The sequence below is a fragment of the Mobula hypostoma genome, chromosome 11 (genome assembly GCF_963921235.1).
Source record: "Mobula hypostoma chromosome 11, sMobHyp1.1, whole genome shotgun sequence".
Classification (NCBI taxonomy): Eukaryota; Metazoa; Chordata; class Chondrichthyes; order Myliobatiformes; family Myliobatidae; genus Mobula; species Mobula hypostoma.
In genome coordinates, this window is record NC_086107.1 from 38,489,569 (window position 1) to 38,502,819 (window position 13,251).

General features: G+C 38.6%; 1 protein-coding gene across 2 annotated transcripts in view; it reads left to right on the plus strand.

The window, feature by feature from the left end:
* Positions 1-13,251, plus strand: part of sbf2 (SET binding factor 2) — a 569,459-nt gene that overhangs the window by 513,725 nt on the left and 42,483 nt on the right. For both annotated transcript variants that reach the window (XM_063061848.1, XM_063061849.1), the window contains 3 exons: positions 4,265-4,339; positions 12,146-12,327; positions 12,978-13,154. In XM_063061848.1, coding sequence (XP_062917918.1) covers positions 4,265-4,339; positions 12,146-12,327; positions 12,978-13,154 — 434 coding nt within the window. The remainder of the gene's footprint in view (positions 1-4,264; positions 4,340-12,145; positions 12,328-12,977; positions 13,155-13,251) is intronic.

Below are 13,251 nucleotides of genomic sequence, written 5' to 3' on the forward strand. Positions count from 1 at the left end.
TGTTCAAAATAGGATGTAGGCAAAAGGCAGGTAATGATAAGCCAGTTAGTTTAACATCTGTAGTTGGGAAAATGCTTGAAGCGATCATTAAAGAAGAAATAGCGAGGCATCTGGAAAGAAATGGATCCATCAGGCAGATGCAGCATGGATTCAGCAAAGGCAGGTCCTGTTTGACAAACTTACTGGAGTTCTTTGAAGATATAACAAGCACAGTGGATAGAAGGGGACAGATGGTCGTTATTTACTTGGATATCCTGAAAGCGTTCACTAAGGTGCCACGTAAGATAAGGATGCGTAAGGTTGGGGGGTGATGTATTAGCATGGATAGAGAATTGGTTAACCGATAGAAAGCAAAGAGATGGGATACATGGGTGTTTCTCTGGTTGGCAATCAGTGGTGAGTGGTGTGACGCAGGGGTCGGTGCTAGGCCCGCAACTGTTCACCATATACATTAACAATCTGGAAGAGGGGACTGAATGTAGAGCATCTAAGTTTGCTGATGGCACTAAGTTGAGTTGAAAAGTAAATGGTGCAGAGGATATGGAGAGCCTGCAGAGAGATAGATTGGTTAAGTGAGTGAGCAAGGGTCTGATAGATGGTGTACAATATTGATAATTGCAAGGTCATCCACTTTGGAAGAAAAAATGGAAGATCAGATTATTATTTAAATGGTAAAAGATTGCAGTATGCTGCTGTGCAGAAGGACTTAGAAACATAGAAAATAAGTACAGGAGTAGGCCATTCGGCCCTTCGAGCCTGCACTGCCGTTCAGTACAATCATGGCTGATCATCCAACTCAGAACCCTGTACCTGCCTTCTCTCCATACCCCCTGATCCCTTTAGCCACAAGGGCCTTATCTAACTCCCTCTTAAATATAGTCAATGAACCGGCCTCAACTGTTTCCTGTGGCAGAGAATTCCACAGATTCACCACTCTCTGTGTGAAGTAGTTTTTCCTCATCTCGGTTCTAAAAGGCTTCCCCTTTATCCTCAAACTGTGACCCCTTGTTCGGGACTTCCCCAACATTGGGAACAATCTTCCTGCATCTAGCCTGTCCAATCCCTTTAGAATTTTATATATTTCAATCAGATCCCCCCTCAATCTTCTAAATTCCAGAGAGTATAAGCCTAGTCGATCCAGTCTTTCATCATATGAAAGTCCTGCCATCCCAGGAATCAATCTGGTGAACCTTCTTTGTACCATCTCTATGGCAAAAATGTCTTTCCTCAGATTAGAGGACCAAAACTGCACAAAATACTCTAGGTGTGGTCTCACCAAGGCCTTGTACAACTGCAGTAGTACCTCCCTGCTCCTGTACTCTAATGGCTATGAATGCCAGCATTCCATTCGCCTTTTTCACCGCCTGCTGTACCTGCATGCCCACTTTCAATGACTGGTGTACAATGACACCCAGGTCTCGTTGCACCTCCCCTTTTCCTAATTGGCCGCCATTCAGATAATAATCTGTTTTCCTGTTCTTGCCACCAAAGTGGATAACCTCACATTTATCCACATTAAATTACAGCTGCCATGAATTTGCCCACTCACCTAACCTATCCAAGTCACCCTGCATACTCTTAGCATCCTCCTCACAGCTGACACTGCCGCCCAGCTTCATGTCATCCGCAAACTTGGAGATGCTGCGTTTAATTTCCTCGTCTAAGTCATTAATATATATTGTAAACAACTGGGGTCCCAGCACTGAGCCTTGCGGTACCCCACTAGACACTGCCTGCCATTCTGAAAAGGTCCCGTTTATTCCCACTCTTTGCTTCCTGTCTGTGAACCAATTCTCTACCCACATCAATACCATACCCCCGATACTGTGTGCTTTAAGTTTGCACACTAATCTCCTGTGTGGGACCTTGTCAAAAGCCTTTTGAAAATCCAAATATACCACATCCGCTGGTTCTCCCCATCCACTCTACTAGTTACATCCTCAAAAAATTCTATGAGATTCGTCAGACATGATTTTCCTTTCACAAATCCATGCTGACTTTGTCCGATCATTTCACCGCTTTCCAAATGTGCTGTTATCACATCTTTGATAACTGACTCTAGTATTTTCCCCACCACCGATGTCAGGCTTACTAGTCTATAATTCCCCTGTTTCTCTCTCCCTCCTTTTTTAAAAACTGGGGTTACATTAGCCACCCTCCAATCCTCAGGAACTAATCCAGAATCTAAAGAGTTTTGAAAATTATCACTAATGCGTCCACTATTTCTTGGGCTACTTCCTTAAGCATTCTGGGATGCAGACCATCTGGCCCTGGGGATTTATCTGCCTTCAATCCCTTCAATTTACCTAACACCACTTTCCTACTAACTTGTATTTCCCTCAGTTCCTCCATCTCACTAGACCCACGGTCCCCTATTATTTCCAGAAGATTATTTATGGTCCTCCTTAGTGAAGACAGAACCAAAGTAGTTATTCAATTGGTCTGCCATGTCCTTGTTCCCCATGATCAATTCACCTGTTTCTGACTATAAGACCTACATTTGTCTTAACCAATCTTTTTCTTTTCACATATCTATAAAAGCTTTTACAGTTTTTTTGTTCCCTACCAGCTTTCTCTCATAATCTTTTTTCCCTTTCCTAATTAAGGCCTTTGTCCTCCTCTGCTGGACTCTGAATTTCTCCCAGTCCTCAGGTGTGCTGCTTTTTCTGGTTAATTTGTATGTTTCTTCTTGGGAGTGCTTGTGCAAGAATTGCAAAAGGATGGTTTGCAGGTACAGCAGGCTATCAAGAAGACAAGTGGAGTGTTGGCCTTCATTGCTAGAGGGATTGAATTTTAAGAGCAGGGAGGTTATGCTGCAACTATATAGGGTATTGGCGAGGTTGCATCTGGAGTGCTGTGTGCAGTTCTGTTCTCCTTACTTCAGGAAGAATATACTGGCTTTGGAGGCAGTGCAGAGGAGGTTCACCAGTTGATTTCAGAGATGAGAGGGTTTAGACTATGAGGAGCAATTGAGTTGCCTGGGACTATACTCACTGGAATTCAGAAGGATGAGAGGAGATCTTTTAGAAACATAAAATTTTGATAGGGATAGATAAGATAGAGGCAGGAAAGTTGTTTCCACTGGTAGATGAGACTAGAACTAGGGAACATAGCCCCAAGTTTCGGGGGAGTAAATTTAGGATGGAGATGAGGAAGAACTGCTTTTGCCAAAGAGTGGTGAATCTGTGTGAATTCTCTGCCCAGTGGAGTAATGGAGGCTAGCACAGTAAGTATATTTAAGACAAGGTGAGATAGATTTTTGCATAGTAGGGGAATTAAGGGTTATGGGGAAAAGGCAGGTAGGTGGAGATGAGTCTATAGTCAGATCAGCCATGACCTTATTAAATGGCAGAGCAGTCTCGAAGGTTCAGGTGGTCTATTCCTGCTCCTATTTCTTATGTTCTTATATTCACAAATTGCTTCACTTTTTTGTCTTGAGCATAGCAGTTGTGATGAGATATCACGCTTTCAAGGATGCATCTGTAAAAATTGGTGAAGGTCAATAAGTGTATGCTGAAATTTTGTGGCCTCCTGAGGAAGTATAGACATTGATGTGCTTTCTTGACTATGGTGTCTATGTGGTTAGACCAGTGCAGGCTATTGGTGATGTTCATTTCTAGGAACTTGAAGCTTTCAACTGTCTTGACCTGAGCACCATTGATGTAAATGAGAGCATGTACAATAGCTCCCCACCCCCTTTCTGAAATCAATAACCAACTATTTTGTTTGATTGATATTGAAGGAAAGGTGTAGTCATGATACCATACCATCAGGCTATTATCTTTTGCACTCTGACTCTTCGTTATTTTAGATTTAGTTCACAATGGTGGTGCTATTTGTAAACTCGTAGATGGAGTTAAAGCAGAATTTGGCCACACGGTTGTGAATGTAGAGCCAGTTAAGTAGGGGGCTGAGGGTGCAGTCTTACGGGGCAGAAGTGTTAAAGATAATTGTGGTGGATTTGCTGTCTATCCTTAAATGATTGTGGTCTGTTGGTCAGGAACTCAAGATCCAGTTACAAAGATAGCTTTTGAATCCCAGGTTTATGAGTTTGGAGATGAATTTGCTTGGAATTATAGTAATGAAGACAGAGCTGTAGTTAATAAATAATAGTCTAAGCAAACCAGTGTTATCAGCATAATCATCTCCCAGTGAATTTTAAGGACATCTGTTGGCACAGTCCTGATTTGTATGTCTTTTGGTTGCAATTTAATAGTTGATTTGATGTTAATGCTAAAATTTCTCCAAATTCTTTCTCTACCAGTACTTGGATACAGAGATAAGCTGTTTCCTCAGTCTCAGCAAAAGAGCACAGTTAAAGGAAGAGTCTTCAACCAAGGTACTACATTGCATTATATGATTCTGATCCTATTTTCCTGTCTCTGTATTGGTCAGACATGCCAACTGATTGAGACTATTATTAAAAGCTTGATAGTCAGGGGCTATAGGTGGCTGATGGTGTAGTGGCATCCACACTGGACTTCGAGGCGAGTGGTTCCAGATTCAAATCCGGCCAGCTCTTTGCACGCTTTTCATCCATGCTGGGTTGAGTATGGAGCTCGCAACTCGGCCTCATAAAAAAACAGACAAATGCAAACGAAACGGCAAGATTGCCACCCAATGCGCCACAAGACACTGAGAAGAACAACAACAATTATTCAGACAGCCACTGAATTAACCATTATAACCATTATGGTCCCTATAATTTATTGTTAGAGATTCAGATGGTAGTAATATAAGTGGTTAATTCAAGTATGTCAACTATGAATTCATGTCATTCATTTCCATCTCCAATAACCTCTTCCAATTATGAGAATAACTGTCATGGTTCAAGACATGTGTCTTAGATTGTGGTTAGGCGACAAGAATATAAACAGTGGTTTCTCAGTCAGAATTATTTTCCGGAGATGAATATCAGCAAACCACATCCAAAACTTATTGCATGCATTAAATTATTTCAGATACTTTCCCATCGCTAGCTTGAAATTTGCATCTTGTGACTGGATGAAATGAAAAATGTGTACATTTGTTTGCTGACACATTGTTTAGAGCATTAAGTGGTATACTGTTTCAAATAGTATATTGAACAGGAGCTTGCAGAATATTGGCAATTTCAGTCTGAACTTCCACCATATACCCCGTAATTATCAGCAACTTTAAAAATCCTACAAACAATCTTACAAACGTGACGGTCACAAGCTAGCTGGCCAAGCAGTTGGTAATTTTCTGGCAGAGCTCCGGTATTGGTTTTCTCATGGAATCCAGAGGTGGAGCACAAATTTAAATGGGTGAACCTACCAACTGAACATGTATCAGCTTAATTTACCAGTGCCGGAACAGTAAGCCCATCCATTTGTATGAAGATAGATAGCTGTGAGCTGCAAGGGAAAATTTAATGTGATTTATATTTTTAAGTAAATTGCAATTGAATAGTTGTGTTTATTTAAGAGCATTTAATTTTTTTAATCTTTTAAAAATGGAATAGTTTCTGATTTTAATTGGTCTTATATATATCTAAATGTCATAATCACTTAGTCTTTGACTAGTTTAACTATCAGCTAAGCCTTTGGTAATGGTTAGCCAGTCTCAGTTTTTCAGTCATTGTTGGGCAGGACTTGGTATGATGACTCACAGGACAGCATGATTTTACATGAGATCTGGATGCCACTCAGGGTCTTGCATATCAGAGCAGAATGCAAGTTCAAGGTAAGAGGTCAATAAAAAGTGAATCTGCCCTTCCCACAAATGCTTGTAGTGGACGGAAGAAAATCGACACAGGAAACAAATTCTGACTCAACATCCTTAAGTGCATTTAATTATTTGACATAGTTTAAATATGTACATAATCCTTTATTTTTATCTAATTTTGGTCAGAAATTTCATATAAGCACAATAATGGGCTTCCATTTTGAATGCACATCCCAGGAGGTTGCCTTATTAAATCTGTTCATAACTACATGTGATAACATTCACCTTCACAGTGTTTCATTGAGGATAAAAAAAATTATGCAGTGATGTACTTACCCCGTCCCCACCTGGGCACTGCTGCAATTATACCTCAAGAATCTTAAGAGGAGCCAAATCTTTTTTTTAATGTATAATTTTCATCACTGTATCCTTCCTAGGGTTGCCATGCCTTCCAACATTTAATGTAGCAATATCTCCATAATCTGAGCTGCACCCCATCAGACACTGTAATAGCATGGACCATAGAAGAGAGAGTTTTTTGATTCATTGAAAAGGTAATTGATTGAAACATCTCATATTCTGAGAGGTCTTTGTAAAGTAACGTGAAGAACACAAGAACACTCATCTCAATCTTAAATCTCATGGCTGATTTGTGCTGACCTCAACTCCTCTTCTGTGCCAATTTCCCATTACCCACAATTTTCAATCTTTCAAATGTTCATTTTTATTGTCAAAAGTATGCATGTATAATACAATTCTGATATTTGTCTTCTCCAGAAAGCCATGAAAATCAGAATAACCACAAGAGTCATTGAAAGAAAAGACATCAGCCCCCCCAATGAAAAGGAAAAAGAAACAACTTGCAAATCCCAGACCCCCACTTCCTCCCTCGCACAAAAAACTAAAAGATCGCCACATGAAAAATGGCAACTGAAACACCAAATACTCTAAACCCCCATCCCCGCAAAAAAAAAGTACAGCGATAACAGCACCAAACCCCCAATCCCCTTTCCCACAATAAAAACTAACAGATTGCCCACACAGGAAAAAAAATGACAAGAACATCAGACCCCAAATCCCCAACCTCTCCCTTGCAAAAAAAAACCAACACATCGCCCAACTGGAACCCCAACCTGCCAATCAGCACCAAGAAAGAAAACTGAAGGAGAGCAATATAAACTAAGGTCCAACAATTACATAAATTTCAGAAACATCCTCTTGCCAGAACCAAGGAAAGCAGCCATTGGAATTCAGTCTTTCTGCGAAGAGCGAATGCTGTACCACTGACCTGTGGCCTTCCGAACGCCATTGACCCAGCTGCAACCACTATTGACCCGTGGCGTTCATGGAGAGCAGCTGCTGACCTCCTCCACATTCACCTGGATGCTTCAATCTTCCTCGACGCTTTGAAAGTCGATCATGGCCCTGGGTCTTCTGCACGAGGCAACCGTGCTCACGGTCCTCTTCAGAGACAGCAGAGTGCCAGGTCTTTTGATCAAACTCCAAACTGAACATCACAGGCTCCAACAATCTCTGAAACAGTTAAGACAAAAAGAACAAGCAGAAGGCATAGAAAACATGAAATAATTGAAGAGGTTGGCTATCTGAAAGATGACGCCTGAGAAATCATTGTTCGCTGACGCCATCTTGACTGGAAGTGTTTATTTATTCCACCTTTAATATATCTAACGACCTTGGGCAGAGAAGTGGCCTGCCTTATTTTGTTGACTTGTTCCCTTGTTTGTGACTCTCTCATGAGTGGACACATTTCAACAACTATGCTCAAGCCCCCTTAGGATCTTGTATATTTAAATGAGGTCACCCCCTAATTCTTACTTACTCCAAAGAAGGACAGTTGAACTGTATAGTCTCTCTTGAAAGGACAACCTACTCCTCCCAGGAATTAGCCTGATAAATGTTCTTGGGACTACCTCCACTGCTACTCTATCATTTTTTTAGGTAAAGGGGGCGAAACCAGGCATAGTATTCAACATGTAACCTCAACAGCATCCTATACAAGTACAATAAAACCTCTCTATTCAAACCTCTTTGCTATAAGGGCTAACAATTGAATAGGCAGTTGCAACAAGTAGTTAACTTTTAGTAATTATTGCACTGGAATATCCTAATCCCTTCAAGTTTGACTCACTTGTAGTCTGTCTCCATTTAGATGATAGTCAGACTTTGGGACTGTTCCTACAATGTGGTGGAAGCAATATCCTTCAATATTTTTAAAGCAGGAATGTTAATAAGCAAAGACATAATAGACCATTGGTAGACAAAAATAAGTTAAGTTTACAGTCAGATTTGCCATAATCTTATTAAATGATGGAGTCAACTGATGGGTTTCGGCAGCCTGCTCTTGCTACTAATGTGTATGATGAAGAAGCAGGCTATTTCAGATCTGCATCAGTTTTATTATCACTGACATTTGTGGTTTTGTGGCAGTGGTACAGTGCAATACATAAACATTTCTATAAGTTACAATAAGAAATATAAAAAATAATTAAGTTGGGCAAAAAGAGAGCGAAAGAGTGAGGTAATGTTTATGAACCATTCAGAAATATAGTGGCAGTGGGGAAGAAGCTGTTCCAAAATCATTGTGTATGTGCCTTCAGGCTCCTGTACCTCCTCCCTGATGTAGTAATGGGTAGAGGTCATGTCCCGGGTGGTGGGGGTCCTTAATGATGGATGCTGCCTTATATAAGGCATTGCCTTTGAAAGGTACCCATGATGCAGCTGGCTGAGTGTACAATCCCCTTCAGCTTTTTCCAATCCTGTTCATTAGCGTCACCATACCAGACTGTGGTGCAACCAGTCAGAATGATCTCTTTAGTACATCTGTAGAAATTTGCTAGATTCTTTGGTGACATACCAAGTCTCCTCAAACTCTTAATGAAATATGGTTGTTGGCTTTCCTTCATCATCTTCACAGCAATGCATTCTAACTGGTTGAATTACCATCTGGTAAGGAGGCATCAGTGCACAGGATTGGTAAAAGCTACAGAGGTCTAATATGATGTCATGAAAAACCAGTCATCATTGATCTGGTCGGTGAGAAGCATTGAGAGAACAGTTACTACAATGTTGAAGTGCTTATGAGAAAAAAGAAAAATGATTATGTTCAATCTGAAACCAATAAATATTAAGCTGTCTAAGCTTCAAAGGCATGAGGTGTGAGTTGGCTATGATAGATTGGGAAATTACATTAGAAGGTTTGGTAACATTTAAAGAATACATAATTTACATGTCACTTTAAGACAAAACTAGAATTGAACATGAGAAGTAGAATATCCTTGAATTCAAGATGATTAAAGTTACATTTGATCAAAACAAAATGTTTTAACATTCCCAAAGTAGCAGAAAGACTGAAGAGTAGGAATATTTCAGAATTCAGCAAAAGGAGAGCAGGACATTAGGATGAAAGACGAGAGTTTGGCAAGAAATATAGAAGTTGTACATACAAAAAGGTTAGTTGAGGTTAATGTGGTTCAATTAAGGACTGAGATAAAGAAATAGAGAAATGACAAAAAAACCTAAACAAATGATTTATCATCATTGAACAAGACAGAAAAAAAGTCTTGTAAATTATGTAGAACTACAAATTTGGAGGGAATAAATGGCTCAAAGAAAATTATTTTAAAAATAGTTGGATGTAAGGGGATAAGTTTCTTGATAATCTATATTTAGACTGAGATGGGAGAAGTAGTCATCTTCCAGACTTGCATAGTTTCCAGAAACTTTCCTCAGAAATAGAATCAGTGAAAGACCTCGCACAACAAGATGGACGGACAACCAATATGCAAAAGACAACAAACTGAGCAAATACTAAAATAAAAAATAAATAAGCAATACTGTGAATATCGAGAATTTGATTTGGAAAGTCCTTGAAAGTTATTCCATAGGTTGTGGGAATTGTTCAGGGTTGGGCTGAATAAAGTTGAGAAAATTATCCCCTTTAGTTCTGAAGCCTGATGGTTGAGGGGTAATAACTGTTCCTAAACCTGGTGCTGTGGGTCCTAAAGCTCCTGTATCTCCTTCCTGATGGCAGCAGCAGCAAGAAGAAAGCATGGCCTGAGTGGTGGGGGTCCTTGATGGTGGATACTGCTTTCCTGTAACAACGCTCCATGTAGATGTGTTCGAAGGTGGGAAGGGCTTTACCAATGATGGACTGGGCTATATCCCAGGATTTTCTCTTCAAGGTCATTGGTGTTTCCATGCCAGGCCGTGATGTAACCAGTCAATATACTCCCCACCATACATCTATTGAAATTTGTGAAAGTTTCAGATGACATGCCGAATCTTCACAAATTCTTAAATAGTAGAGTTGCTGCAGTGCTTTCTTCATAATGGCACTTACATGCTGGATTTGTGTGTGGATTTATGAAAGTCAAACCAGGTTTGTCAGGGGTGGTACAGTGGTGCAGCTAAAAGAGCTGCTACCTCACAGCTGCAATGTTCACCCTGATCTCATGTTGTCTGTGTGGAGTTGGCAGGTCTGGGATCATTTGGTTCTATCTTTCCCCTACCCCAGTACGCCAGTTTCTTTTCACATTCCAAAGATGTGCAAGTTGGTGTTCTACTTAACCCCCATAAATTGTTCATAGTTTTTACGAGAATTATAGGATCTGAATTTCTGAATTTAGTGCATATGGTATCAGCAATAAAACAATGTTGTAGAATGAGAATTTGTTAACATATAGAAATTCAAATTAGAGATAAATGGATCACTATTGGGTTGGGTGGTTGTAACGAATGTGCCAAAATGTGGAGAGGGATTGGGCCCCATTTGAAACTATACATATCAATGATTTGCATGAAGGGATTAAGTGGCTGGGCAAAGTATCTATCCAGGCCCAGCTGACCATAGAGGAAACAGACAGGTTTAGGCCTCTATTACTAGCAGACTTGAGTATATGTTGAGAGACATCTTGCACCAAGGATTGATATATATTTTGGTGAAGATTTCCATATTGATTTTTGGAGTAATGTATTTTGTATTTTGAAAAGAGATTAAGCAAAGTCAATCTATAGTCTCTTGATTTTAAAAAGAGTGAGGTGAGACATCCAAAATTCCTAAGGCTTGTGAGGTTATATGGCTTCCCAAGTTGTTTCACTGAGAACTGTGGGTGACAATCTCAAAATAAATGGTTAGCCATTCAAGAAAAGATGGAAAAAATCTATCCAAGAAGGCTGCTGAGACTCTGTTGCTCAGAATATTCAACATAGAGATCAGTTTTTTTAAGATACTAAGGAAATCACGCGAGATGGGTTCAGTGGAGAAAAATGATCCAGAAGTAAAAACTCATGCATGAATTTCTTGAAAGATGGCATGGGAAAGAGAAACAAAATAGATAACTTCTACTGTTCATTACGATCTGACGATTAATATTTATTTGTAATTCTAAACCAAAAATGGCCATTACTCGAATAATTTATTTATGCAACTCTGGTATTTATTTAATTAACTGCAATGACGTTAGATAGTAATTTTTTTTACTGGAATACAAAAATATTTTTCTTACATGCTTTATGCAGCATTGGATGATTTGATTCTAAATACTTGCAATGGGGAGTACATTATTTCTTCCAAAAATAATGGTTCCTTTTGAAATCAGCTGTTATGATTTTGGAAGCTTTTTTTCCCGTCCATAATATTCATTTCTTGTATTTCTGGATAACTGGCTTACAAAAAAAACTAGAATCCACTTTGAAAAGAATGTTGAGTAATGAGGTTGTACTGGTAAAATGTGTTTAATAGTTACTAACCTATTTGATTGGTTTTGAGCCTAGCCTATTAAGTTGAGTTAAGCCTAGCCTAATGTATTTGTCTCCAAAGTTAACATGCATACATGTTTTAGCAAAGAAATTCTGTGTTTGCTACCAGAAAATTAGGTCATCTTTATTGTTTGGTCTTCTCCAAATTATTAAAAATCATTTGAAATAACATTAAATTAACCCATTTATAAATTGATTCTGTGATTAAAATACTATGAAATGCATAAGTTTTCTCTGAGACATTTTAAAATATAATGGGTTTTACCTTTTTATTATTTCAAAGACTTGGATATTTCGCCTTTCGTTAATGATATAAAAATCATTATTAACATGTTTGTAATGTAACTAATAATTTTGGTTTACTCTTTGTGATTTGCTGTCTGAAATTTTATAAATGTAATTTGTTTTGTAATGATCTGTACTGCATTGTATTGAATTGAATAGGACTTTAGGAAAAATTAATGTTCTTGCTTCAGATCATTGGATATTTGTGATAATCTTTCATTGAGATCATTAGCAAGTATGATTACTTTGCTGCACTCAGCAAGTTTAGTGCCAAATGAACTATTGTGCAGCATGATAACCTTCTATCCAAGATCGCATGAGTAGCCTCTTTACTACTTTTGTCTCAGTATTTAATCCTAGTATCTCTCAAAGTTAATTTCCTTTTTCTCTTTAGGCATGTGGGCCAGCCTGCGCTCCAGTAGTCGCTTCAATGCCCAGTTTTCAACCACTGATGTAGGCGCCAGATTAGCTGGAAAGGAATCCCCTGTGACAGCAGGCTGTGACAATTCTCTGCAGAGCCAGCTCCTCAAGCACCAAGCAGCACTATACCTGTTCGGGGAAAAATCTCAGCTAAGAGTAAGTTGAAACTGGATTCCATTCATATTTTTCAATTATTTCCATACAGGATTTAATTTTATATTGTATTTCACTTTACATTCTGATTAGATCACCTGCAAAATTATAAACGTAATTTGCAAACATAAAACCTAATCCATTATTAGCTTAAATTATTTATAGAATTCGTCACATTTATGTATTCATGTTATTCTTGAATTAGATTGCAAACACTAAAATACTGCTAGTGTGAATTTTATAGACTATTATTTTCAAATTGCTAAAGAGAAAACAAAAACAATTTGAAAAAATGTTTTAATCTAGTTCATTTTGAATAAATAAAAAGAATGGGTGATGAGATGTATGTATGAAAAACCTAGTATCAATTTCTCATAAGATTCTCAAGAAATGCTTTTGAAAATTCGAGTACTTGTTATGCAAAACCTTTCTTACAAGCTAGCTCTAAACTGCCAAAAATCTCGACTATTATTTCTTAAAGATTCTTCTCTATTGATGTTACTTTGCTCCTTTTATCATTCCTCTTTTTACAGTTGCCCAGTCTAGTACTCTGCAACAACTAAGAAAAGTAAAAGTATGCCTATACCATGTATATAATTGAATCAGGTTTATTTCAACACTTTCAGCAATGTTAACAAGATTTTTATTTTCAGGGCTTTAAACTTGACCTTGCTCTTAACTGTGAGCTCATACCTGTGGATTATGTCGATGTTCGACAGGTGAAAGCTAGTTTCAAAAAGCTAATGAGGGCATGTGTGCCCAGTACTGTCCCTGTTGACACAGACATGACCTTGTACAAGCTTCTCGGAGAATCAGAATGGCTGCTCCAGGTATATAATTTACGTTGTGCTAGTTATTTAAAATTAGTTTTTATTTAATTCCTTAGCACTGAAGACAGTGAAGATTATAGTGAAACAATACACATTT